This window comes from Haemaphysalis longicornis, unplaced genomic scaffold (genome assembly GCF_048455015.1).
Source record: "Haemaphysalis longicornis isolate Haplotype H1 unplaced genomic scaffold, Haemaphysalis longicornis Haplotype H1 scaffold_2, whole genome shotgun sequence".
NCBI lineage: Eukaryota > Metazoa > Arthropoda > Arachnida > Ixodida > Ixodidae > Haemaphysalis > Haemaphysalis longicornis.
The window spans coordinates 62860082-62886084 of NW_027526295.1; the positions used below are offsets into that span (position 1 = coordinate 62860082).

The 26003-nt window shown below is 47.3% G+C and overlaps 1 protein-coding gene across 3 annotated transcripts in view; it reads left to right on the plus strand.

Annotated features, from left to right (window-relative positions):
- The window catches only part of Lrch (Leucine-rich-repeats and calponin homology domain protein), an 85268-nt gene that overhangs the window by 20235 nt on the left and 39030 nt on the right, over window positions 1-26003 (plus strand). For all 3 annotated transcript variants that reach the window (XM_077697922.1, XM_077697921.1, XM_077697923.1), the window contains exons 4-9: window positions 186-428; window positions 8764-8879; window positions 11799-11901; window positions 12775-12909; window positions 19394-19456; window positions 23202-23302. In XM_077697922.1, coding sequence (XP_077554048.1) covers window positions 186-428; window positions 8764-8879; window positions 11799-11901; window positions 12775-12909; window positions 19394-19456; window positions 23202-23302 — 761 coding nt within the window. The remainder of the gene's footprint in view (window positions 1-185; window positions 429-8763; window positions 8880-11798; window positions 11902-12774; window positions 12910-19393; window positions 19457-23201; window positions 23303-26003) is intronic.

A 26003-nucleotide genomic window follows, 5' to 3' on the forward strand; every position in this document is an offset into this window, starting at 1 on the left:
GACTACATGAGACGAATGAATATGATGACGGCAACGACAACAGGAGATGCCAACCACCCCAGCCCCTAAGGGGCTTCGCCCCTAAAAGCTGCATCCAGAGGCTTTGAGGAACTCAGCCCCCTGTAGTAGCAGCATTAGTAAAACTTTGGATTCACTGCCCCTCTCCCACCCCTCTCATGCTGCAGGACGCGAGCTGCAACGACCTGGAGCGCCTACCCGCGGGTGTCGGGGAGCTGCAGCTGCTGCGCTCCCTGCGGGTGCGGCGCAACCGGCTGCAGGAGCTGCCGCCCGAGCTGTGCCGCCTGCGCCTCTGGCGGCTGGATGTGTCTGAGAACCGGCTGGGCCGCCTGCCGCCCCCGCTCCGACTCATGGGCTCCCTCCGACACCTGCTGCTCGACGGGAACCCCCTCGTCTGCCCGCCTGCCTTCGTGAGTGCTCTCCTCTCCTCCCCTCTCCCTCTCATCTTTTCAAGTGCAGAGCACTTTAAGGGCTGCCCTTGTCGTCGTAGCTCGCTTGCTGGACCCAAGCAGAGCCACGCGGTGTACCGGTCTAGCGACGTAACCCAGAGGCTTCGAAAGCCAAGCGGTTTATTTAGCCGTAAGCATTTGAAACTCGTAAACCGCTGGCGCGTATCATACATCTCCCCGTTGTGTAGCGCAAAGAACACTGCAGGTACATTTGAGGCAAAATATACGTAGCTAACTGGCAGTGCCCGCATTCATTTACGTTAGGAACGCACGTCGGGTTGGTTTTTACTTATGATAGTAAGTGAAAAAAAGTGGCAGTGCAATGTTGGCACATGCGGGAGGAAAAGCAAGCACAAAAGTAACAGAACTCCCGCCTGCACAGTTTCAGGCAGGGGAGCGCAAGCACTGTGAAGGCGGGAAATTTGAATTGCATTGGGTGGTAGCAGTGAGTGGATAATGGCGCCACAGCCCATTATGGCGAATCACTGCTCTGCACTTCCGACAGCTTTCACATTGAGTGGAACGGCTTTAATTTTGATTGATTGATTGAAATTTGAAGTTTATTTGGCAGAATGGCGTACATGGTGCCGAGGCTAAAGGTAACGTGAATGTCGCCTGACTTGACCTCTGGCTCCCAGTGACACTGGCAGCACAGACAGCGTTTCAAGCTTGGAAACGTAAGAGAAAGGATTCGCGGTCACTTATATAGGTAAGGTATATGGTCTCAGCTAACTTAAGTTCGTACATATATTGAATACTAATAATTAAATTTTGTGCGAAATAAGGTAAGGTATCAACAGCCATAGGCAAGTTATTGATAAAACGAATACCCCTTTTCTGAATCGAAACGAGAAAGTTAAGGTTGGACTTAGAAGTAACACCCCAAACCAACAGACAATATCGAAACGAGAATGAACAAGCGAGAAATACAGTTGACGCTTTACAGGTGTTGGTAACAAAGGACGCAGTTTATTTAACACTCCAATAGATTGTGTGGTCTTGTGTTTAACAAAATCAACATGGTGATTCCAAAGAAGATTTTCGTGAAAGAAAACACCTAAAAATTTGTGTACTTGGACTCTTTCGATTGGAAGGGATTGAAATGTTAGAGGGCAAGGAATTCTCATAGGCCTATTCTTAGACGTGAAAATGATATACAGTAGAATCTCGATGATACGAATCTCGCGGGACCGCGAAAAATATTCGTATCATCCGAAATTCGTATGAACCAACACAGACCAAAAAATTGAGCGCTGAAAAAAGTTTTCGTTTATTTCTTTTCTTACTTTGCCGTGACCAAATCCGTGATTTTTTCTGCTTTTTTTTAACCCCCACGTCACAAAGCAGTCCTTTCTGGAGCGCGTAACGCTTCGCCTAGCTTCGCGCTTGTCTCCTCACTCCCGGTATCCAAGCTCGCTACACGCCGCAACAGTCAAGCGTGAACCGCATGGTGCGTTTTTGCACGCGATTCGCACGCCTCGGCTTTGCGCGCGCTGTATTTTCACGGCCGCATTGACGATTTCGCGCCCGCGGTATCTCCTACCTCGGTCAGAAAAAGACGCTGACGACTTGCGAAACGCTCGAGACAGCCCGCTGGCTCCGCCCGAGATGTTTAGGCTTAGCACTCCGGCAGATATTTTATGGGCGCTTTCACTAGCGGCGCGGATGGTGTTTTATAGTACCGTTTTCGCCAACGTTATCAGCTCCTTTACTGAACAAGAAACTTCGTGCCTGCCTTGAGCGGCATCTTAAAGAGCGGCTAGAAGCAGTCGCTCAAGCGGCCGTGCCACTTCGCGGCCGAAGCCGCCGCCATGTTGCCACCGCCGGCCGCGCCGCGCGCGCAGCGTGCGAGAGGTTTCGCGGCTCGCATGGGGCGTGCGGGGCGCGTTTTCGCGAGCAGAAAACAACAGCCCAGCCATTTCTGGAGAAAGAAGAGTGACAAATGGGGAGAGAGAGCCGTCACTTGCTTGTTCGGCAGTCGGGCGCCTCGCCGGCTCGTTCGTATCATCCGCCGGGCCGCGCAGGTCCGTTCGTAACAGCCGAAATTTTTCCCATTGCAAACAATGCAATTTTGCCGGGACTTTTCAGAAATTCGTATCATCCCGAAATTCGTATCACCCATAATCGTATCATCGAGATTCTACTGTATTTTGTTTTCTTAACGTTAAGCTGTAATTCATTTGCATCCAGCCAGAGGGACAGCTGTTGTAACCAGGAGTTTGCAGTAGCGATGACGGATGCCAAATCAGTGGACGAAAAAAAAACATTCGTATCGTCAGCATAAAGAACAATATCCTGGGTGAACGGAATCAAATCAATATCATTAATGTATAAAAGAAATAGAATTGGCCCCAATATAGACCCCTGTGGTACACCATACGATATTTTTTGCCTGTCGGATTGAACATCATGAACTGAAACAGATTGCTCACGGTCTGATAAGTAGCTGCGAAAAAGCTGAAGTGAAGTTCCCCTTATACCATAATGTGACAGTTTAAAAAAAAGAATATCAGGTTTAACTGAATCAAAAGCCTTATTAAAGTCTAAGAAAATTCCTACAGAATAAAGACGGTTTTCTATGTTGCGAATAAGGCTATCCTTGATGTTAATTAAAGCAAGTTCAGTAGATTTCCCTTTTTGAAATCCATACTGATTGCCGGAAATTAATTTCAGCTTTTGGAGGTAACTTGATAGTCTAGAATTTATAACTTTCTCCATGACCTTGGAGAAAATAGGTAGCACTGAAATTGGCCGGTAATTATTAATTTCATCAATCGCACCACCTTTATGTAAAAGAATAACTTTTGCTATTTTCATGTTATCGGGGAAGATTCCTGTAGACAGAATTAAATTTGCTAGGTGACACAAGACTTCACCGATCAGGTCTATCACAGCTTTGATTGGTGCGGCACTAATTCCATCAAAGCCAGAAGAACAATTATTTTTTAGACTATTTACCACATTGGTAATTTCAGTTATAGTAGCAGGATAAAGGAACATTGAGCTGCACACGTTTTGAGTTAGATAAGACCTTGGATCCGAGCTACGTGAATTGGACACCCCAAAAGACAGGAAGCGTTGGTTAAACAGATTAGCTATGGCTTTACCACTGAAGGTATCTTCTCCTATTTTTAGTTCAGATGGCACTGAAGCCTTTGATTTCCGAAGCAAATTTTTTATAACCGTCCAAGTTTTTGAGGGATCAAACTGAATGCTCGCAAATTTGTTTGAGTAGTACTGAAGGCGCGCTGTCTTTATGTCCGTTGTTAATTTATTTCTAACTTTCTTGTAATCCATCAGGACCAATAAATCCCGGGATTTTACAAATTTATCAAACAACTTATTGCGTTCTTTTATTCTTTTTAAGAGTTCAAGTGTAATCCACGGTTTTCTAGCTTTTCTGGCTTTAGTCAGAGTAATAAAAGGAAATGCACTATTATAGGCCTCAATGATCTAATTAATAAACAAGTCGTAAAAAGCATTGGGATTTGATGTTGTGGAAAGGCTGCTCCAATCTATGGACGACACAAGCTGGCGGAAATATTTCACATTACCCTTATTCATCTCCCTGTAGATTCTAGGTGCACATAAAGCACGAGTTTTGTGCTCGATCACTCTTGGAATAAAGCAAAATAAAGGTAAATGGTCAGTTATGTCACTAGTAAACACTCCAGCCATGGTATTCTCTTTCTCACAATTTGTTAAACACAGGTCTAGAAGCGTTTCACTGTGAGATGTAATCCTAGTCGGTATATCAATTAAGTTTGTAAAGCCATTGACATGTACTGTGTTTAGGAATTCGGTGTTCAAAGGAGATACTTGGAGTAAATTGATATTAAAGTCGCCCATGACTACCACTTGCTTTTTTGTAGTTGAGAGATCTTCTAAGATTGCATTGAAAGCGCCGTAAAACAATTCGAGGGGTCCGGAAGGAGGGCGATAAATAACGCCTAGGACATGCGCATTTGTGGCAATGAAGAGCGATTCAATACCCGAATTCATCACAGTATATTCAGGAACAACTTCATACAAAAGGCTCTCCTTCATGTACAAGGCAACACCACCGCCTGTTTTGGTTCTTTGACTATTAGTTTCTAGTTTATATCCATTTAAATTCACTACGCTAGCAGCATCCGAGTACCAAGTTTCACTAAACGCCAACACATCAAAATTGTGGCCCAAAGAGGATAAAAAAATGTTCATTTCATCTTCTTCATTTCTAAAACTGCGTATGTTAAGGTGAAACAGCGAAAAACAGTTTGAGCATGTTTTGTTTCCAGATACATTATTTGTGAAAGAATCAACATGATGGTAAGCACAGCCAGAGGATGCGAAGGCCATTTGCGGTACTAACAGATTACAGCTAGTACAGCTACATTAGACCATTTTTTCCAGATCACGCTCATCTTGGATTCGAATCACCTTATCACCTTCATCCTTTCGACCCAAAACGTGTCCGTTATTCTGCCATGCAAAACGATAGCCAACTTCCTCTGCTCTCGCACGCGCAAGCCACAACAGCCGCTTATTCCAAGGCGTGAGGTTATCAAAGAAGCGCATGTCTGGTTCTTTGGCCCTTAGGCGAGAACAGGCCTGCATCCACTTTTGCTTCAAGGAAACTTACGTAAACTGCACAATGACAGCGGGTTCTTTTCCAGGCCGTTGTGGCAAACGGTGCATTCCATCAATGTCAGATCTTGTTAACTCGGGAAGTTCAAGTTTACGAGCCACAGTATTCACTTTTTCGAACAAGTCCTCGTGTTCTTCTTTGGCCAACCCAAGAATTTCCAAGTTCTGCCTGCGGCTATACTGTTCCATCTCGTTCAGATCTAACCTGATTTGCCTGATCGCGGGGGAGGTACCAGATTCAATGCGGTCAACACGCTTCTTCAGGGCAGCAATATCAGAGTCCTGTTTTTCAACCTTAGTGAGTACGCTGTCGTACTTCTCGGAAAGAAACTTCATAGAAGTCTCAATATTTCCAACTGTTACGAGAAGCTCGGACAGTGCGTTGACCTTGCCTATGATAGGCAGTAAACTTGCGACATTGTCATTCAATGTCTTTAGTTGAGCAGCAATGCTGGAGCTTTCAGATTGGGTAGCGACAACGCCACTCTTTCTCTCTGCTGTTTCACATGTCGCGCAAATCCATGTTGCCATAAGAGAGACACTTCTGCCAGGAGTGCCAGGAGCAGATACGCCGGAGCATTTACCCAGGGGGTAGGCATAGTCACATTTTGTGCACGTCAAATACTTTCCATCCTGAGGCACAATGTCCTGGCATACCAAACACTGCAATTCAGGGTCAGTTGACATATTGGCACCAACAGCACTAGCAGCAGCGAAATACAGTGTGCATGAAATATTAAGTATCACGGCAGGATAAAACAACCAACCTGCAAAGTCGAACAAAAAGCGCTTGGAATCAGCGGGATGAAGCTGCTGCCGCTGCCGAGTGCCAGTGCCAGGAGCGTCCGTAGGTGCAGTCCTTTTATAGGCAGCCCGGCTCAGTTGACGCAGACGCATCCATGGTTATCACAGATGGTTAACGGGGAAGCGATGATCTCGGTTCTTGACCAGCCACCACTGGAGGGGCACGAATGGAAATTCGTACGGCAATAGTCTGCAAAGTCGAACAAAAAGCGCTTGGAATCAGCGGGATGAAGCTGCTTCCGCTGCCAAGTGCCAGTGCCTTGTTTTCCTTGTTGGGAACACTGCATGTTGACAAGGTAACAAAATAAAATAATTGCGCAAGAAAAGCGGAGACACGGACGAAGTGAAGACACACACGGCGCAATAGCCGTCTAAATGTAGACACAGCCGTCTTCACTTCATCCGTGTCTCCCTTTTGTGTGCAGTTATTTTATTCTGTTATGGATTACCAACTTGCCCTGGATGCTGCCCCTATTATCTTCTTGAGAAGGTGGGCCATTTTCGGAAGGTGGGGGTAACACCGTTGCAAAGTTAATTAGCGAAGTATCCGGTACCGAAGAGCGCCCGATTTCACCATTATCAACTCTCCAATTTTGTTGCAGATTTATTTATCAAAAGTGTGCCATCTTTGCCCACTTTATAGGTAGCCACTGTACGTGCCCTCGAATTAACTTTTCTGACTGACTCATTGTATTGTTGCTGACCGTGTAAAGCCACATCCTAGTGTTTACTTAGCATTGTTTGCTCAAGCAGGGGAATCATGGCTGTTCACTTGAGCCAGAGAGGTTGCACTTGGCATACGGGTCTTGCAAGCGAGCCATCCGCTTCTAATCTTTTTTTTTTTTTTTGTGCTGGAGGCATGAAGAAAAATGTTGCAGAAACCACAACGCTAGCTAACTGCAGTGTGCGAGAGCACTGTTTATAGGACTCGCATTGTAACATTCTTATTCGTACCTACCATTGTCTCCAGTCGTTGCAAAATGGTCATCATCACTGGTCTTTCTCTTTCAAACTGAAACTCCAGCAAAAACTCTGACCAAACACTTTATTCATGCGTGCTGTCGCCGTTGTTGGTTTCTGATTGATAACCAATGCACTGGGTAATACTAGTTCAGTCATTTGGTGGCCAGCACACCACTTTGAAATCGGTTTTGAGTGATTGCTTCATAGCCGTGATGTAAATTGGAAGAGGTACGTGCTGTTGCTTTTTGTATGTGCACCGTTGGCTTAGCTTCCTTTTTTGTTATTAGGCCAGTATAATCAGGAGGTGTATCACAATAAAGAAAGCTGAAGAACGTCTTGCAAAAAAAAAAAAATTCCCTGAAGTCCCTGAAACTCTGAAGTCTAGAAGGGAGGCTAGGAAACGTCGCACACACTTTTGGGATCGTAATTGTCTGCCTTCTGTCAGTCTGTGTTCAGTCGCTTGTTTTTTTTTTTTTTCATTGTATTTGTTGCAACTTCGTTCAGGCCCGGGGCATGTTCAAGTACTTTGGAAGGGGGACAAACCCGAGTTTGTGGCCTTGAGGCCGGGGACCTGATTCTCAAGGCCTTGTTTCTCTTTTGAGACGAGGGAAAAAAATTGGCTCCAGTCCACGCTGTGAAGCTTTAAATGGCACCCACAAGAATTGCCCAAGCGACATCTCTTGAATTCTTACACGTGGCTCTACAAAGAGTGAAACCAGACATTCTGCCAGCCATTACTTGGAGTTTGCGGGGGCACTGTCCCAAATGCAGCCACAGTGTCGGCCACGGCCAGGCTAGAGCAGCGGATGCCGCCGCCCTAGCCCGGCCGTGCGTCGGCAGAAAGAAAACAGAGAGGAGCGTCTTTCGAAGGGTGAGACAGCGGAACCTAGCCATTCTAATGTGCTAGCTTGGGGCTACACCACGACGCGACACAAGCGCAGACGCCGAAACAATTCGGCACGTCAGCTTAGTGATTCCCATTTCTACCGATTTAAACTAGTTCGTTTCTTAAGTGTGAGACTTGTGAGAAAGCTGGGGGAACTTTTATAATTGCTATTTATCAGGACCAGTTGCTACTTTCACCTTTTCTAAAACCGCTTAAATCACAACCGAATGGGTAATCACCAAATTACAAAAAGGAGCCCCATTCGTGGCAAGCAGTGTGCAAAAGGTGGCGTTTCTTTAGCGGCCATATGTCTGTAAGTGGTCTCTACATTTTTTTTCCCGCCCTGCAAACCAATTTAAGGAGCTATGATGAAAAAATTCAAGTTTGGTTCATTCAAAAGATTGCCTGGTTAAAATCATACTGACACACCACTTTTAAGGTAAGCTTTGTTCAAATAAGCTACTATATATTTAGGAAAAAAGGCAATGGCCATGCGACCCACTAGCTCATTTCCCGCAACAGAACCTATGATGTCATACTAGCCAGCTCTGCGATTGGCAGGAGTTTGGGCTTGGAAGGAAAAACCGTTTTTTCTGGTTCCCAGCTTCCAAGCCCAAACTTCAAACGGTCCTAACTTCTGCTACAGACCAGGTAGAATGCTACTGTTAGTCTTATTGCACTCCTTGATTCGGGCACAGTTCACTGGTACCTTGTTCAGCTGCATCACTCCAACAGTTTTTTTACAAAAGCTCTGAAAATTAAATACAAAAATGCAAATAAATTTGAATATAGTTTCTTTACACAGAAAGAAATTTCATATCTACAGTGAGAATGAAAAATTGCATACATCTTCCAGTTTTTATCATCATAACTGTAAAAATAAACATTGTTGGTGTAAGACCAGTGTGCCCCCTTGAGGCAAATAAAACAGCAAAAGCGAGGGCGATGACCGTTCATTGGCTATTTTCTGAACAAGTGAGGAAGGGAGGTTGACTGAGTTGTGTGCTGGTGCAGCTCTGCCGGCGGGGCCAGGTGCACGTGTTCAAGTACCTGGAGCTGGAGGCCCTCAAGGAGGACCGCCGCAAGGGACACCTGCTGGACTCGGCCGATGGACGGCCGGGGCGCGGCATGTGAGTACGGCTCCGACTTGCCTGATTGGCAGAGTGGCGTCTCTAACCATTTGCGGCAACAGCGAGGCTCTAGTTATGACACGGGTCGTTAGTTGACGGAAGCACAGCGCACCTGCAGTTTCCTTCTTTTTGAAATCGCACTTGGGGTGTGGCAGAAATGAGCAGGGGGGATGCGTTCTTCACATGCAAGCAGTGGAAAGTTTGGGTGATTACCGGCACAGTCAACTGCCGTTAATATGAAGTCGTCAGGTACAGCTGAGGACTTTGAATCAACCGAACTTCCAAATAAACAAAAAGCACAAGAACAGCATAGTCATTAGTCCGGGACACACCACCACTCTTGATTTCATTCAGAATTTGGACTTTCGTCGCCAAGTCTGAGTTGCCATCCATATTTGAGACTTGTGGTTTAAATCGAAGCCTGAAGCATCAACCACACAAACTGCTCGCATGGCGCTGTACACGACAGAGAAGGCTGAGGACCTGAAAAGACAGTGGTGCGTACGCTGACACAGGTCTGAACTGGCTTGCCACTTTTTCAGCTGTGCACTGCCCCAGTTGCGATGGTGGCGACATTAGTACAGAACACGGTGCTGTTTTTTATCTTGAAAATACACTCATCATCATCACCACCAGCCAATCTACGCCCACTGCAGGGGAAAGGCCTCTCCCATTAATCTCCAATTACCTCGGTCCTGTGCTAACTGCGACCAATTTAGCCTCGCAAACTTCTTGATCTCGTCTGCCCATCTAACTTTCTGCCGCCCCCTGCAACGCTTGCCTTCTCTAGGGATCCACTCTGTTACCCTTAATGACCAGCGGTTGTCTTTCCTTCGCATTACATGCCCTGCCCACGTCCATTTCTTCTTAATTTCTACTCATATGTCTTTAACACCAGTTTGCTCCCTGACCCACTCCGCTCCCTTCTTGTCCCTTAATGTTACACCTATCATCTTCCGCTCCATTGCCCGCTGAGTGGTTCTCAGTTTAAGTTGAACCCTCTTAGTGAGCCTCCAAGTTTCTGCCCCGTAGGTGAGTACCAGTAACATGCAGCTGTCACACACTTTCTTCTTCAGGGACAATGGTACGCTGCCATTCATTACCCTACACTACACTACACTAGCCGGCCATTTTTTTGGACTTGCTGGACATTCCGGACTTTCCCGAGGAACCGCCAGTTGTCCCACAGGAGTAATCATTCACGGATTTTTCGGACTGCTCTTTTATTCAGACTATTTTTCGTTCCCCTCCAGGTCCAAAAAATTGGTCAGATACTGTATTGAATTTTACGAGAATAGTCCGTTACCTCGTGCGTTTGATTCTATGGCGGCGCCCTAGCGGCTCAGGTCGTCTGCTGCCACAGCCAAGCGCTGCAAGAGTGATGGCGTTGGGGCTGAGTGACAAGCGATGAGTGCGGGCTACGCGCCGCCGGTGCGCAAACAACCACGAACGCCACGAGCGTGGAATTAAATGGGGCCCCAGTTTTTGGGTGCACGCCATAGCATTCAGACGTGTCTCGGCTCGTCTCTGTGCCGCGTTCCCGACAATTCGAATGAACTTTCAATTAACCAGTGTAATAGGTTCTAGCATCAAATTAGTGAGCATTTTTTTTTTCCATTGAATTGCACGTGAAATTTTCAGGACCAGCACACCACTTCTTATTAACCGAAAATTTCAATTAAGTGACTGAATTATTGAGCGTCAACTGTATTTCAGTAAATGCAGAGTAATATTTCTTTGTGAACGTTTGGACGTTACTTTGCACAGTCAGTTGTGCAGAGATGTGCCGGGGTGTTCTTGTGCTTTTTTTTTCTGCGAGCACAGTGTGGGGCTGTGTGTTAAATTAATAGGGGGGGGGATACTCCCTGCAGTGGCGTTCTTGACGGCCGAGTCAGGAAGATTGCACTTGCTCCCGCTAGGACATTTCCAACCAGAGCTCCTGTCCATAGACAGACGTCGCTGTCAGACATCTTAGGGGTGCGCTGTAGCCAGCCACTATTGTGAGGGCATTGGTGGCTGGGAAACGGGAGATGTTCTGGCAGTAGCATCGGTGGGGACTGCTGTAGACCAAGCTGTGTCTGGAAGAATATTAGGCAGCAAACACTTGCAGTTTTCCCCCTGGTTGTTTACTGATGCATCTTTGGTTGCCTCCGATTCACGTACACTTTGTAGTAAGTCCGCCAGGGCTGCGTGGGCAGGCGTTGGCAATAGTTTCACCTCAAACACCATTCTGCAAATGGGATATGGTCCTTCTGTGCGTATATTCATTTGAATTCTAGTGCCGCGGGGTTCGTTTTGTTGACACTACGGGAAAAGTTTTTCATTATATCAAGGGTAAACATACATGGGGTTCATTGGCTGTGATGCTACATAAAACTTTGTCACTCCGTTATATCGAAGTTTTTGTTATATTGAACTAAAATATATCAATGCCCAACTGAATTGTTCCTGTTTTATTTCTGCAACCCCCCCCCCCCCCTTGCCTGATAAACAAACAGAGTATAAAAGTATTCGGGACATAATCCTGCAGACTGACACACTCGTATTGTTCTGGCTTTTTGTTGCATGATTTTGGTCCAGTTCTATTGCAACTGCTTAGTGTAGAAAACTTGCTCCCACCAAAGGTATACCTGCCTTCTGGGCACCATTATCTGTAGATCTAGGCCATCTTGATTCTTTTTGTACCCTCATGAGGTTTTGAACTTGTGCTCAGTGCGAAATCTGACTTGTCGGACAGCTCTTGTTCAGATGCGCTCTCTTTGATTTCTTCGGGGCCATGCAGGGGCCATATATTTTTAGGGCAGAGGGAGCAGAGTATTGTGTTTGTACGTACTGGCTTTGTACCCCTGCGAGAAGAGTGTTAGACCACCTGTACGCTGGCTGTGGTTGATTGTGGCTGCCTGTTGCTTGTCCCGGCAGGGTGGAGCACTGCGCAGTCAATGGCCACATCGCAGCAGACAGCAAGCGGTCCGTCGACTCGGGCATCTCGGACGGCGGCGACAGCCAGCGCTGGTCCTTCGATGTATGACGGGTTCTCAGTCTATTGCGTGGGATAGGGCGTATTGGCAGGCTAGAAATACGGCGTCCAATCCGTTTGGCGCTGTGTAACTGTCCTGGTCTATTGGTATCGGGCTGTGCACATAGCAATGCATGTGGTACGTCCGGGGCTTGTATTTGAGGTCGAGAAACAATTGGAGCCCAACCGAGGGCCTCGTGACGCATTTATGAAGGCATGACGATAAAATACCACTTTGTTGAATTCGAAAAAAAACCACCCTTGGGTAATCAGGCCCATTCCAGCCTTGAAAGGTGCTCTCTTTGGCTGAAAAAAAAAATGCAAGCAGTATTAGAAAACATGCAAATTTCGTACCATATTGACATGTTATGGGTAAGAGTGACGTATTATGGGCCAGCGTTGAAAACACTTGTATCAGTGTTTTTTTACTGCCCATTTTTGTTCGAGGGGCAGCACTAGCAAACAGAACGAGAGGCCGCGCTACGACCACCCAGTGATGTTTCTTGGCGGTGGATCAGGTCGCCGGCCGCCAATTTGCACAGACGAGCAGGTTATGGGTTTTGTGCTGTTATAGAGACATCGGAGTCGCCACTGCTGTGTGTCCAATATCTCCATTATTCGTTTGAAAATACGGTACGGTCACCGTGTATCGTAATGTCACATTTTCTTTACTTTTCAGATTAAGCACGCTCAATTCTAGGGTAAATTGACCACTAGGCAAGCGACCCTGTTTTCTGACAGAGAGTTCCAGTACGAACGCTGCTCCGTTACGGCTCTGTCGCGTTTTCTTTTTTTTTTTTTTTTGGTGACGGTGCCGTGACAAAGAAGGTGACGGCCGTGTGAACGAGGCCCAACTCCTTCTCTGCCTCTGTGACGCAGGCCCCGTGCTCCCTGCGTAGTCAGGAGGACCCCTCACAGCTGTGGCTGCCGTCAGAGAATGGCGGAGGAGGGGGCCCCACCACCCCGAGCACCCTGAGCCCCTGCTCGGAGACGGGACCCCTACACAGGGGGGCGGTGAGTGCTCTCTCTCTCTCTCTCTCTCTCTCTCTCTCTCTCTCTCTCTCTCTCTCTCTCTCTCTCTCTCTCTCTCTCTCTCTCTCTCTCTCTCTCTCTCTCTCTCTCTCTTCTCTCTCTCTCTCTCTCTCTCTCTCTCTCTCTCTCTCTCTCTTCTCTCTCTCTTGCTCTCTTTCTCTCTCCTTTCTTTCTCTCTATCTCTCGCTCTTTCTCTCTCCCCTTTCTCTACTCTACCCCCCTTTCTATCTCTCTCTCTCTATCTGTCTTTCTCTCTCTCTCTCTTGCTCTCTTTCTCTCTCCTTTCTTTCTCTCTATCTCTCGCTCTTTCTCTCTCCCCTTTCTCTACTCTACCCCCCTTTCTATCTCTCTCTCTCTATCTGTCTTTCTTTCTCTCTCTCCTCTCTATTTCTATCTTTCTCTCTCCTTCCTTTCTCTCTCTTGCTCTCGCTCTCTCCCATTTCCCTTCTTGTGGGGGGTCCCCCCCACATGTGTGAGTGTGGCAGCATGGAGTGCATTCTTTGAAGAAGCAGTGCAGCAGTCAACTGCCGTATTTTCACGTGTATAACCCGCCCCTGCATATAATCCGCACCCCCACTTTCAGCCCGCCGGAAAATAAAAAAGATCCTCGCGTATTGCCTGCACATTTGATACAGGAAAGGCTGCACCAAAGCTACTGCTCAAGCAACACATCGCATACTATGTAGACAGAAAAAGCGTATATTTAGCAAGTAGAATACACTGACTGCAAGGCGAAAGTCACAATTCACTAATAAAGTTCAGTTGTTAGAGTGCGCTCGTCCTTGGTTTTTCTACCTTGTCCTTGTATATGTTGTTCGCAATCGCGGCCATGGAAGGCTTAGTCAGTGTTACTGCGTAGCAGCTTCACGGCACTACATGCATTGCTGTGAAGCTGCTCTAAAGGGAATACCCAGTGTATTATCTGCACCCCTACTTTGCTACTGAAATTTTCGCATTTTTAATTCGGGTTATATGCGCGAAAATATGGTTACTTGTGGCTAAGGGTGTACGGGAACCTTGGTATGCAATAACTTCTTGACCATATTTGACATGAATTAACATATTTTAGCTTTCTTTGTAGACAGTGGTAAGCACCTAACTGTTGCTTAGGTGGTGAGCACCTAACCTAACCGATGTCCGTTCAGTCATCGTCAGGTTCGCTGCCGCTGTCTCCTGAAGTTGCCTTGTCGGAAATGTCTTCCCACAGAAAGTGGTCCTCAGTGCCATCAAGGGCGTTCGAGATGCCGCATTTCTTAAGGGGGGAGGTGGGGATCGTAGCAAACTTTTTTATTTTTTGACATAGAGTAATGAAATTTGGTAGGTGCATTGAAAAACACTCCAAATGGTGAAATTTGAAATTTCAGGATGATAGCTTCAGTAGTTTTTGTGTTACAGAGGTGTACATGTTGCCCGCTCGTGGAAAGCCTAGCAAGGTATTGACATATGGTAGGAAGTTCAGAATACTTTTCAATTGTAGTCAAAAGAACACTACAGGGTATGACATTCTTCGAATTTTTTTTACACCCTTCATTTTTTTTACAGAGAACATTATTTTCACCTGTACCCAGTAGTATACAGCTGACTCAGCTGTAAATGTCACATAAAAAAATAACTATAGGCCCTAAAATGAAAATCCGAGAATGTCATACCCTGCAGAACTCCTCAAGGATCGAAATAAAACAGACAGTGTCAAAATCCGCCCAGTGGTTGCCATGTTATCCTTTCCACGAGCAACGAAGAACTCATAAAACGCACTTTTGAGAAAACTGCTCTTAAAGTTTACGAAGACTTCACGATTTTTCAAACCGCACCAGCAGCATAGTCCTTGCTGTCCTTGCTTGGGGACAATCTCAAGGACATTTGCCCTTTGATTTGGTGCATCTGGGAGGCCTCCCTGGCCAATTGAAGGTTTTCATGTGCAGGCCTTCAGATGGCAGAAGCACCAGTTTTACACCTAGTGTACCACAAAGTTCACTATGGGCTACTAGGGTACCTATACTTTACTTGATGTATGCCTAATGAATAGCTGTCTCCAAAATGAAGAGCAAAGCATGGTTTCGTTTTATATGAATGTGCCAGCAGACTTTCAGCAGATTTCTGGGTGTCATAACCTTGCTGAAGCTACAGCTTAGTACATGAGGGTGTTCAGTGTCAAAAAGTTATATCTGGGCATCACAAGCATAAGATGAGCTATTTGAAAGCAGAATATAGTTCTTTTACACAATTACAACATTGATTATTATTAGCATACCATGCTCTTCACTTTCAGGCGAATCAATCATTGCAAAATAGACAACAGAATTGCAAACATTGCAAAAATAGAAAACCCAATCGAAGTGTAAAACGCTGCATCCTTACGCCATCTTTTCTAATTTATTTAACACTGAAAATATAATTTTGTAATCCCAGACTTCGTTGTACGATCTAGTTTAGAGCCACGGCAAAAGTTTCTCAAATAAGCTGGGTGACGGTTCATAGCACCCCCCCCCCCCCCCCCCCCCCCCCCCCTCTTACAATCAATTCCCTACGCGCACGTCCCCCACAATCGTAATTTAGGTAACCTTGCTATGGTTGGCCACTTCGCTTTTCCCATTCAATTTCACTTCGCGTACATCAATTATTATTACTCACGTGCAATAGCAATCAATCCCGCTATCGGCCGCTGCCCGAACACGTCGCGCCAATGCAGCGCGCGCTGCGACTTCTGGTGAGTCGGTCATTCCATTCTCGAAGCTTGCGAGCTCGTTGTGAAACACAGCAATAACTCAGCGTTTTATAACATCGCAATGCTCGCAATGCGTCCAAAAGTTCGCTTCATGAACCGCAATTGTAGACGCACGGACCGCGCTTGCCACTCAAGGACAGACCACGGCGATGTCGCGGGCACGTTCTCGATGCATCTTTCGAACTGATTGATTGTGGGGGTTTAACGCGCCGACGCAACGCAGGCGATGAGGCGCGCCGTAGTGGAGGGCTCCGGATTAATTTTGACCACCTGGGGATCTTTAACGTGCGCCGAAATCTCGTACACACGGGCGTTTTTGCTTTTCGCCTCCATCTGAAAAGCGGCCGCCGCGGCCGGGAATCGAACCCGTGACCTCGTGCTCAGCAGCGCAACGCCTTAGCCACTGAGCCACCGCGGCGGGTGCATCTTTTGAACTGCGCACTTCCCTATCTGGCGCACGATCTCAAGCATTACCGCCGCAATAACTGTTCAGTACCGCAACAGATAAAACGAGTAAACTGCAACCGAGTCAATCGCGAAACTTTGAAAACATCGGCGGAGCGCAGTCAGCGTAAAATGCGCAGCAGTGCGGCGGCCATGTTTTCGCTGTCATGGCGACGCCCAATCAGGAGAGCCGTATCAAAAAAGGCGGCTGGACAGCCAATCGCGTGTTACAATCTATCGGTTTCTTCGTTTCACTACCTTTCTCTTTCTGCTGTTTGTGCATTTATGAGCCAGCGATGACAGAAGGAGCGACCGGAAAACGAAAGTTACGGCCGATCTAACGCGACCAAGATGGCGGCGCCCGGTGGCGTCGTTCCGGAGATACAGCGCTGCGAAAATTGCCGTGTTTTCGACATTTTGAGGAAATATTTTGCCACCTCAGCCGATATAAATATTTTTCTTTGGCACTTTGCGATCGTTTGCGGCAGGGAAACTTTGTGAATGCATTGAATATAAAACGTGCAATCCGAAAATGTGACTTCCGAAAAAACGATTTTTTGGTCACTTTTCACAATCTGATCCCCGCGTCCCCCCTTAAAAGAGCGACTGACAAGCTCCTCTGGGATGCTGGCCCACGCATCAGCGATCCAGCCGCAAAGCACCGCTGGAGAGCCCGCGTCAGCCATCCGGTAGCTTTCACTTACGGGTCTCCTGACCTCATCCACTCTTGGTAGCAGGATCTGATGCAGTCTTTGAAAGGCTTGTTGATGCAAACGTCTAGCGGTTGCAGCTGGGATGTCATTCCTCCTGGAATGACAATGAGTTCGGTGCGGGGTTCGCGCAACAACTTCTTCACAGAATCAGCCAGGTGGCAGCGAAAGGTGTCCAACACGAGCACTGACAGGAACCCCCAACAGTGCTCCAGGCCGCCGACACCACACAGACTTTATCCAGTCAAGCACCAGTTGCTTTCTCCACCCGCGAATGCTGCCTTTGGGGACGCCGAACTGCCATCCTGCGGCGCAATTCCTGATGGTCTCGGCACATAAAATAACTTTTCTTTTAATTGCAGCCGAATACTGCCTTCGTGCACCCGCCATCGTGATAGACTTGTGGTGAACGTGCCGGTCCTTCGCGTGGTCAAAACAATCAAAATGGCGCTGGCTGAGAGAAGCAGCAGCCAGCTAACGCCACCGCAAGATGGCGCACCCTCCGCTGAAAACATTGGGATCCACATATAATACGAGGCACAAATTTTACCTAGTAAAATTTGGAAAAAATCCTCAAAATATACGCGGGTTTTTATGGTACTTGAAAATAAAAGAAGTTGTTTAAAGACCGTTGTACCCCCTTGAGCCATCCATGACTGCCGACTCAGTCTTTCCCATAGTGGGGGACTTGCCTCGTCTAGGGCTCAAAGAAGATGACCTTCCTTGTCCGAGCGCAGCCGAAAAGCCCTAAGGAGAGCAAACCTGTCTCACAAGTTGCCTCGGTTTGGAAGAGAAGGTTCTCTCGAGGGGAAGGAGGAGGAGGTGTCACAGCAACTGCCTTTGCTGAAGGCAGCCAACACTGCTATGAATCTCGGCTAAGCTGTTGGCATTGCAGCTGCTGGAATCCAACTGTACAGTATCTGTCAAAATTTTCTAGGCCAAGCCAGAAACGCGCAGGCCACAAGAAATTTAACGTACAAGCCTACATCTCGAGCGAGGCTGAAACGTTTTATGCCGAAAGCTAGAGAAAACAACTGTCTTTCTTAGTGTCATAAAATATTTTTGTCACATTTAAAGCTAAAGCTTATTCTTTGAATCCTTTGTGGTCAAGAAGGCTTACGATTGGCTTAGAAAATTTTGAAAAAGCGTGTGCATGGTTGTGACCCTGCGCTAGAAAATGGCGAGACATTTTCACACTGACAGAGCTACTGAAATTTCACATTGAAGAGAAGCCATGGGGATTTCTCGGGGAATCAAGTTTAAATATTGAAGCTGTAATTACAATAACTAGCAAGAGTAAAGAGAGAACCACAGTGAATGTGCGTAGATGTTTGCGTTTGTGAACATGCAGTAATATGTCTGTGTTGCGAAGACCCCTTGAAATTCGGCTGGTAGAACAAGGACACGAAATGCTTCTGTGGCATTCAGGTGTGAGCTGGTTGCAATGCCTCTGTAGAATGTGCATGTCCTCGTAAGCATTGACGCTCGGAGCAGTAAAATGGCCAAGCAGAGAAACGCACACCACAAGGCCGTTTTTGAGTGGTTCAGGTGTATATTACAGCACTGTCCAGTCTGGCAGATACAAACACTGCCGTGTGCCACAGTGGGATAAATGCTTTTTTAGCGAATGGCAAAAACAGAGCAGCACACACTAAATTAGCACAAGCTGCTCAAAAACAGCAGCGGAAAGTGGATCACTGGCCCACATAAAGTGAGGAAACATTCAACTGGGTGTACTGTCGCTGTTCGTTAAACCGGGGCTGAGCGAAGTGTCAGTGGGCATTCATTTGTAGCTTTGATTTTTGAAATAATCGTATTCATCGAATGCTGCTAGTATTCAGTTTGATTCCCCTTGAAGTCAATTTCCTGTATTACCGATGCCATTCTAACAAAAAGAAACTGAATGAACTCTGAACTCGTTCCAACCCGTTTGAACTTGCACTTGTTTGAACGGGTTCGAACAAGTTTGAAAACTTGTTCGAACTCGTTGACTCAGATGCATGTTGCTGCTCTAGAAGAGACCTGTTCAGTTTGTACTGTGTTCCCTGGTCTGTCTTCATCAGTAGATTTTTTTCGTGCCAAGCTTGTATGAATTGTCTAAGCTAAATACCCCTTCTTGGAAAGCATTACTGTTATATCGAGTCATTGCAATCAGTGGAGAACACGCGCTATTAGAAAACCTGCCCTTTGTATTTCCCAAAAGCTCCCCTCTGGAAAGTGTGTGAGTTGCAGTCAGCCTGCGCTGTTTCAACGAAACCTTTGAATCTTTGAGAGGATGAATCTTTGAACCGTTTCACTCTGTTTGGCTCTCTGCAACATGCCCAACTGCTTAAGGAAAAAGTATGCAGCTGTACGAGTGACACAGTAAGTGTGTACAAGCGTTTGATCCCGGCCGCTGCAGCCGCTTTTCCGATGGAGGCGAAAATGGAAAACGCTCGTGTGTGGAGGTTTGGGTGCATGTTAGAGATGCCTGGGTGGTCGAAACTAATCCAGATCCCTCTGCTACAGCGCACCGCACCGCCCAGGAGTAGCTTCAGTGCGCTGTCAGTGCAATGTTGAAGCTGATTTGGTGTGCCCTTGCGTGCAGTTCTTCGAAGACCAACTGGACAGCGGGGATAGCTGTGGACCCGGCCTGCCGTCTGAGCTGCAGGTGAGGCATCGTTGTGAGCCCCCCCGCGTTCCTCAGCTGTGCAAATTTTGCGCTTCCGCGGGCACCCTGTACCATATGGTATGGGAGTGTTCGGCAAACCCCAAAATTCCAAGAATCGTGCACCCTTCTTGTGAGCAGTGGGAGAAGGAGCTGTCCAGCTCTGGTCTCGATTCCCAGCTTAGGCTGGTGGAAAGGGCCGTAGCGGCAGGGGTCTCCAATGGAGTCCTGGAATGAGGGCCCCACACCACATTACGATGCTCCCAATAAAGTTTATCCTCCTCCTCCTCCTCCTCATCTCCCAGTGAGGGGCTCTTAAGGAGGGCTGTAAAAGGGTGCTGATGCAGTGAACAGAGCATTCGTAGTGTGCCTGGTCTGTGCAGTGGCTCTTTGAAAACAGGTCAAGGAGGGGTGCTTAGGCGCAGCACACACTCGCGAGGCTTTGGCCAAATCATAGCGAGCATAATCACAATGCAGTGCGGGGCAGTGGAGGGGGATAGGAATCCTTGATCTTGCGGTGCCCGTTCTGACTACTAATAAGGTACGGTGTTGGGATGGTTGGTTGATTATACTTGAGGGGGTGTGCAGGTTAAGGGGGATGTACAGGATGTACAAATGATTGAGGACGACTCAGCAAGCAATGGAACGGAAAATGGTAGGGGTAACATTAAGGTACAAGAAGAGAGCGGAGTGGGTTTTATGGACATATCAGTGGAAATTAAGAATAAGAAATGGACGTGGGCAGGGTATGTAATGCGAAGGCAAGATAATTGTTGATCATTAAAGGTAAACAGAGTGAATCCCTAAAGAAGGCAAGCGTGGCAGGGAACGGCAGAAAGTTAGATGGGCAGATGAGATCAAGAAGTTTGCGGGGATAAATTGGTCGCAGTTAGCACGGGACGTGGAAAATTGGAGATCTGCGGGAGAGGCCTTTGCCCTGCAGTAAGCTTAGATAGGCTGGTGATGATTATTATGATGATGATGATGGTAGATTAAGGGGATGGATGTATAGGGGATGTCTAGCGCCTTGTTCTTGTGCATCCTTACTGTCCTTCGCCTTTTTTTGCACTGTACATCCCCTTAACTATGTTCCAACTACCATTTCCCCCTTTCTCCCATGACCCTCCCTTACTGTATGCCGTATTGCTGTATTGAAATACGGGTGCAAGGGGTTGGCACTACAGTCTTTGCCTATTGCAACCAACCCTTTTAATCAAGAAAAACATGTCCACCGTGTCCGAAGTATGCAGTATCCGATCGAGGGGGGGTATATGATTGTAAAGTGGGAACTTTGACCAGTATTGCATATATATGCTACAGGCAGTTTGTTCTTTCTACACGCCTGCAGCATCTCTGTACAGCGTTCATGCAGGGGGAAAGAATCCCCGAGTGCTTTTTTCCAAGCTTAGCACCGGCACCAGGAAAAGGCCTAGCACATGAGGTCGAGTGCATAGAGATGCATGCTAAGCTGAGAAAATAAAGCGGAGATGTAGCTAGGAGCAACCACTAACCACGTATAAAAATCATTCATAAGCAGCAGAATTAACAAGGCACTTTTCAAACCCTTCAGGACGAGGCAGGCTTACCCGAAACTGGTCATCATCAAACAATTCGTATCACTGCCTGATGTTCCCCCAAGGCAACTTCTGCATTTTTAATGATTTTCGTCTGATGAAGGACAGCTGTAAAATTGAAAGTTAGAACACTGGTACTGAAAATGGCCAGAGGCAGATTGCACACAATGGATGGGAATGATACATGCGTGGGAATCACGAATGCCGAAATTCACCGAACCTGAGTTCTTTATTACATCAAAAAACTGTGACGAGGGCAGACTCGACCTCCGGGTGCGCACCACTTAGCGTATTCGAAAGCTCTGTTCTTCAATCTCAGCGGAGTCGAATTTTTTTCCGGCAGTGGTGTTTTTCTTGTAGGTAAAGTCGACCTGGTTAGACAGGCCCAAACTTCTGGCAATGGTGGCCTATTTTTGGCCATGTTCAACAGCGTTAATTATGCTTAGTTTATCTCGCAGTGAAATCAACTACCCTGCTGCTTGTCGCCAAAACAAAAAAAATAACAATGGCTACTGGCACTGGCCTGGCTTGGCTGCACCCGTTCTATGCGAACAATTTTGCCGCACAGTAGTTTTCTCACCAAAATAAACAGAAAAGGCATATCGGGTGCCAAACAGCTCGGAAGTTCGCTGTTTACATAATTCAGTCAAAACAATTGCAGCCCGAAATTTAGTCTGTTGTAGCCGATAGTCTGCTATAGGTGTGGCCGTTATGAGTGGAGTGGATTCAACTTAAAATGCATTGAGGCCAAAAAACAAACAAACCAGCAGAAATGATCTGTTGCAACTAGAAGTCTACTGTTGCCAGATCCTTGTAACGCAGTGTCGCATCGTTATTTGTGCATAGCTATTTAAACAAATTTTGTGAGTAAGGCTGACTATACCATATTTTCTGCAAAACTCGTTGATTTCTTGTTTACATTCGTAAAAAGGCCAGCTGGAAAAAAAAAACTTCCACGGAGAGTGGCATTTTCGACAAGCCATGCTACAGTCAAACATGATTACATCAATTCCGGGAATGCCAAAATATCCCCTAAATAGAGCAGTTTCTGAGCATTGCAAAGCTGCAAGCAGAGCGCCGCTTATGTCACAAACGAAAACGAAAGTATTTGCTTTAATCTGGCGCGCCCTCGATTCTAGCGCACACCTGATTTTTCGTGACCAGAGAAAAGAAAGAAGCACAAAAGTTTGCTTTACAAAACAAGCTGTTAATGGGTGCAAGAACTGTTAAAAGTGGCCAAGTGGGTAACGGCAAGGGGGCGCCTAGGCAGAGCCCACAGCCCTGAGAGATTGCACTGTAGGCTTCCAGCGGGAAAACAACCACCCAGCTTCGCCGAGGAGCCTATTTATTCTGTAGTCGCGTTCTTTCGACGCGTCGAAAGCGTGCTTGCTGTCGTAAAGGTTGGCGTCCTTTTCTTTATTCGAGCCAATAAAAAAAATCCGGAACAGTTGATACGGCGAAATCCAGCTGGTTAGATTGCACTGTTCAGCATGCCGAATGCTGGTCTAGCAGATGGCTGCCGTGGAGCTCTCTCACTGCGGGATGTTGGCACGGCCGATGGTGGTGCTGCCAAGGTGGAGAAGCGGGCCCTCTTTAGCTCCCTATCGTAAGGGGTGTACTGCACAGTACTACGCACTCCTACTCTCCTCCGTCAAGGCAAAGTCTATAGAAGTGTGGGCTTTCCCCCTCCCCCTGTCCCTCAGGTGCATTTTTTCTTTTGCTTTTTGGTGGGCAGTATGTCGGCTGCGTAGTGTGTAATACCTTGGCTGGTCTCCACTAAGATTTTATTTGTGGTTGTTGTTGTTTTGTTCTCGCAGCAGGCCGGGCAATCTTAGGTGCTTTGCTTGCACAAACGTGTGATTATGGCGGGGCTCCTCTATGTCGATGATGATAACCCACCTCTAGCGCGATTTCGGCCGGTACTCGATTTCAATGCGCATGGGATTTTTAGGCGTGTTTTTAAAAAAGTGCGTTGGAATCAAGTAAATGCGGTAGCGCTCGCGTGCAGGTGTAGTTAAGTAGCACCGAGAGCAGGGCTGATACAGTTCTGTAGCGCTGCCTGTGTTTCTCCGACAGCAGTGTGTTCCCCTATCATGTCTTGCGAGGCTTAGAAGTGGGGTAAGGCACTTCGTTGGAGAACCTCCATTCCTGGCTTCTTCCTCTCTTCTGTGCAGAATGGTCAGTCTGCGCCCAGTTCCCAAGAGGGCTCCCCCAACCAGAACCACTCACCACCGGCTGAGAATGGGGGCCTCATTGGAGCGTGCGAGCCGTCCAGGTAAGCTTGGCCGCCCTGCTTCTGAAATCGCCTTTCACGTGTGCAAGCTTGTAAAAGTAAAGATACCCGCCGCAGTGGCTCAGTGGTTAAGGCGTTGCGCTGCTGAGCACGAGGTCGCGGGTTCGATTCCCAGCCGCGGCGGCCGCTTTTCTGATGGAGGCGAAAAGCAGAAACGCTTGTGTGTACGAGATTTCGGCGCACGTTAAAGATCCCCAGGTGGTCAAAATTAATCCGGAGCCCTCCACTGCGGCGCGCCTCATCGCCTGCGTTGCGTCGGCGCGTTAAACCCCACAATCAATCAAATAAATGTAAAGATGCGCGAATACCTGGGTGTGTGGCGCAAATTTTGCGGTAAGTTTGGAATTAGTGGATTTTCGAAATTAATCCTTACACTTCGCTTTATTGGACATTTCGCCGGGTGTGCTTTCCAAGTGCGAAAAGATGCACCCAGGGTCAGCCTTCGCGGTGTGCCGAAACAAGGCATTGGTGATGGCAGTGGCAAGTTCAGGATGCAGATTCAGCGACACTGCATATATGGGAACTCTAGCTGCATGAAAGTGGATTTGGTTTCCGATTTTGAATACCAGGTTGTGGGTGAAAGTGCACTGTGTTCTTAGTTGGACATTTAATGGTGTGATAGGGTTTGTCGAGTAATAATTAAGGGTGTGCGAATATCAACTTCTTTTATTTCAAAGTTAATTTGAATACAGTCTGGTTCACTGATAACAATATCCAAATGCCAAATAAATTCCATCGTTAAAACCTATAATTGTTATAAGCGGGTTGCACAAAAAAAAAGCAACAACAAAACATAGATAACATTTTATTTGCATGCAAGCAAGTGTGTAGAACTACTCATTTGCAGAAAAGAAGCCATAGTTGGCTAGCTTTGTTTGCTGCAGGCAAAGCTGGTGCGCATCTTTTTCAAGAGCATCTGTAAGTGCTTCACCTAGCTGAGCGAAAGCGAAAGAAGGTCTTTGGTGAAAACACAGTCCGTGAGGGACTGTATCATGCATTGGGCCTCGTGCGAAGTCACTACCTGAGTAGGCTGCACAAATCGTCCGAGTCATCACGGTTGCCGCTGTCCGCAGCACATATTCGCGCAACGATCCCCTCTTCAGTGAAGCACTCGGACGTCTCTAAAACATCGCCTCTGACGTCCCTTCCACGGAAAAACGGAGGCAGTTAGAGAGGCCCCCAGTGAAATTCAAAGCAGCGGGCATGTGATACAACAAGCGAACGCGCAAGTGGGTGCAGGGGCGATGCCAAAGTGGCGGCGCCGGGAGGGGGGTTGGGAAGGAAAACAGCTCTGCCCCCTTCCTCTCGCTTCCTCATAGCGGTGCAGTCCACTCGTTGTCTGAGGGGTGGAAGGAATGCGAGGCGCATTGCAGCTCACGGCACATGCCGCCGGCGCGCTGAGCGCGGAGGGCCGGCGGCAGCTCGCATTTTTGGTGTGCGCTGTAACTAGATTCAACTGTTATATCCGATATCGCACCACTGGAGCATTGTAATAAGCAGTTTATGTTACCATAGAATGCATACAAAAGTGGACGGTGCCATAGCTGTTCATCGCTGTATCGGATATATGGTAATAAACGGTATCGTTTTAAGTGAACTCAACTGTAATAAAAGCAAAGTTTAAATCAAAGTGAACATTTTTTAATACAAATACAGAACAGCCCGCTTGTAACAAATACATCGGGAAATGGAAATCAGTTCGTTATATCCGTTTTTTGTAGGCTCGTGCGAATAGTGATATTTTAGTTCGAAGCAAATTTGAAGCGAATAGTCCTTGGGGTCGAATACTTTCGAAGGAAATTCGAATAGCTGTCAGGTGTCACTGAGCTTCCTGTCACTGAGCTTCTGGGCCTGGCAGGACCTTCATAAAAAAGTTCTATACAGTGGAATCTTGATGATATGTTTCTGGGTGATACAAATTTCTGGTAACTCCTGGCGAAATTGCATTGTGTGCAATGGGAAAAATTTCAGCTCTTACGAACGTACCTGCGCGGCCTGGCGGATGGTACGAACGAGCCGGCAACGCGCCCGACCGCCGAGCGAGCAAGCAACGGCGACGTATGGGCTCTCTAGAGACTCCTCTATTTGTCGCTCTTTCTCCAGGAACGGCCGGGCTGTTGTTTTCTGCTCGCGAAAACACGCCGCGCATTCCACAGGCGCGCTGACGCCGCCGCGAAACCACCCGCACACTGCACGGGACACTGCCGACCGCGGCAACATGGCGGCAGCTTCGGTGGCGATGTGGTGTGGGGCGCTCGAGCGACTGCTTCTACTAACTGCTCTTTAAAATGCCGCTTAAAGCACACAAGGAATTTCTTGTGCAGTAAGTGAGCTAGTCATGTGGGCGAAAACGGTGCTATAAAACATCATCCTCGCCGCTAGTGAAAGCGCCTATGAAATATCTGCCGGGGTGCTCAGCCTAAACATCTCCGGCGGAGCCAGCCGGCTGTCTCGAGCACTTCGAAACTGCCGCCATGAGGCACCCGCCTCCCCACTGGCGCAAGTCGTCAGGCTGCTCCCACTGCCGCGTGCGGCGCGCGTAATTTTCTGAGCGAGGCTGAAGCTGCGGCACACGCGGAATCGTTCTGTAATTTTTCTGCAATGCAACGCCAACTCGCCCAGGAACGCGTACTCGTCGACGCAGGCATGAAAAAATCACATGTGCAATGCCGATGCACACGAA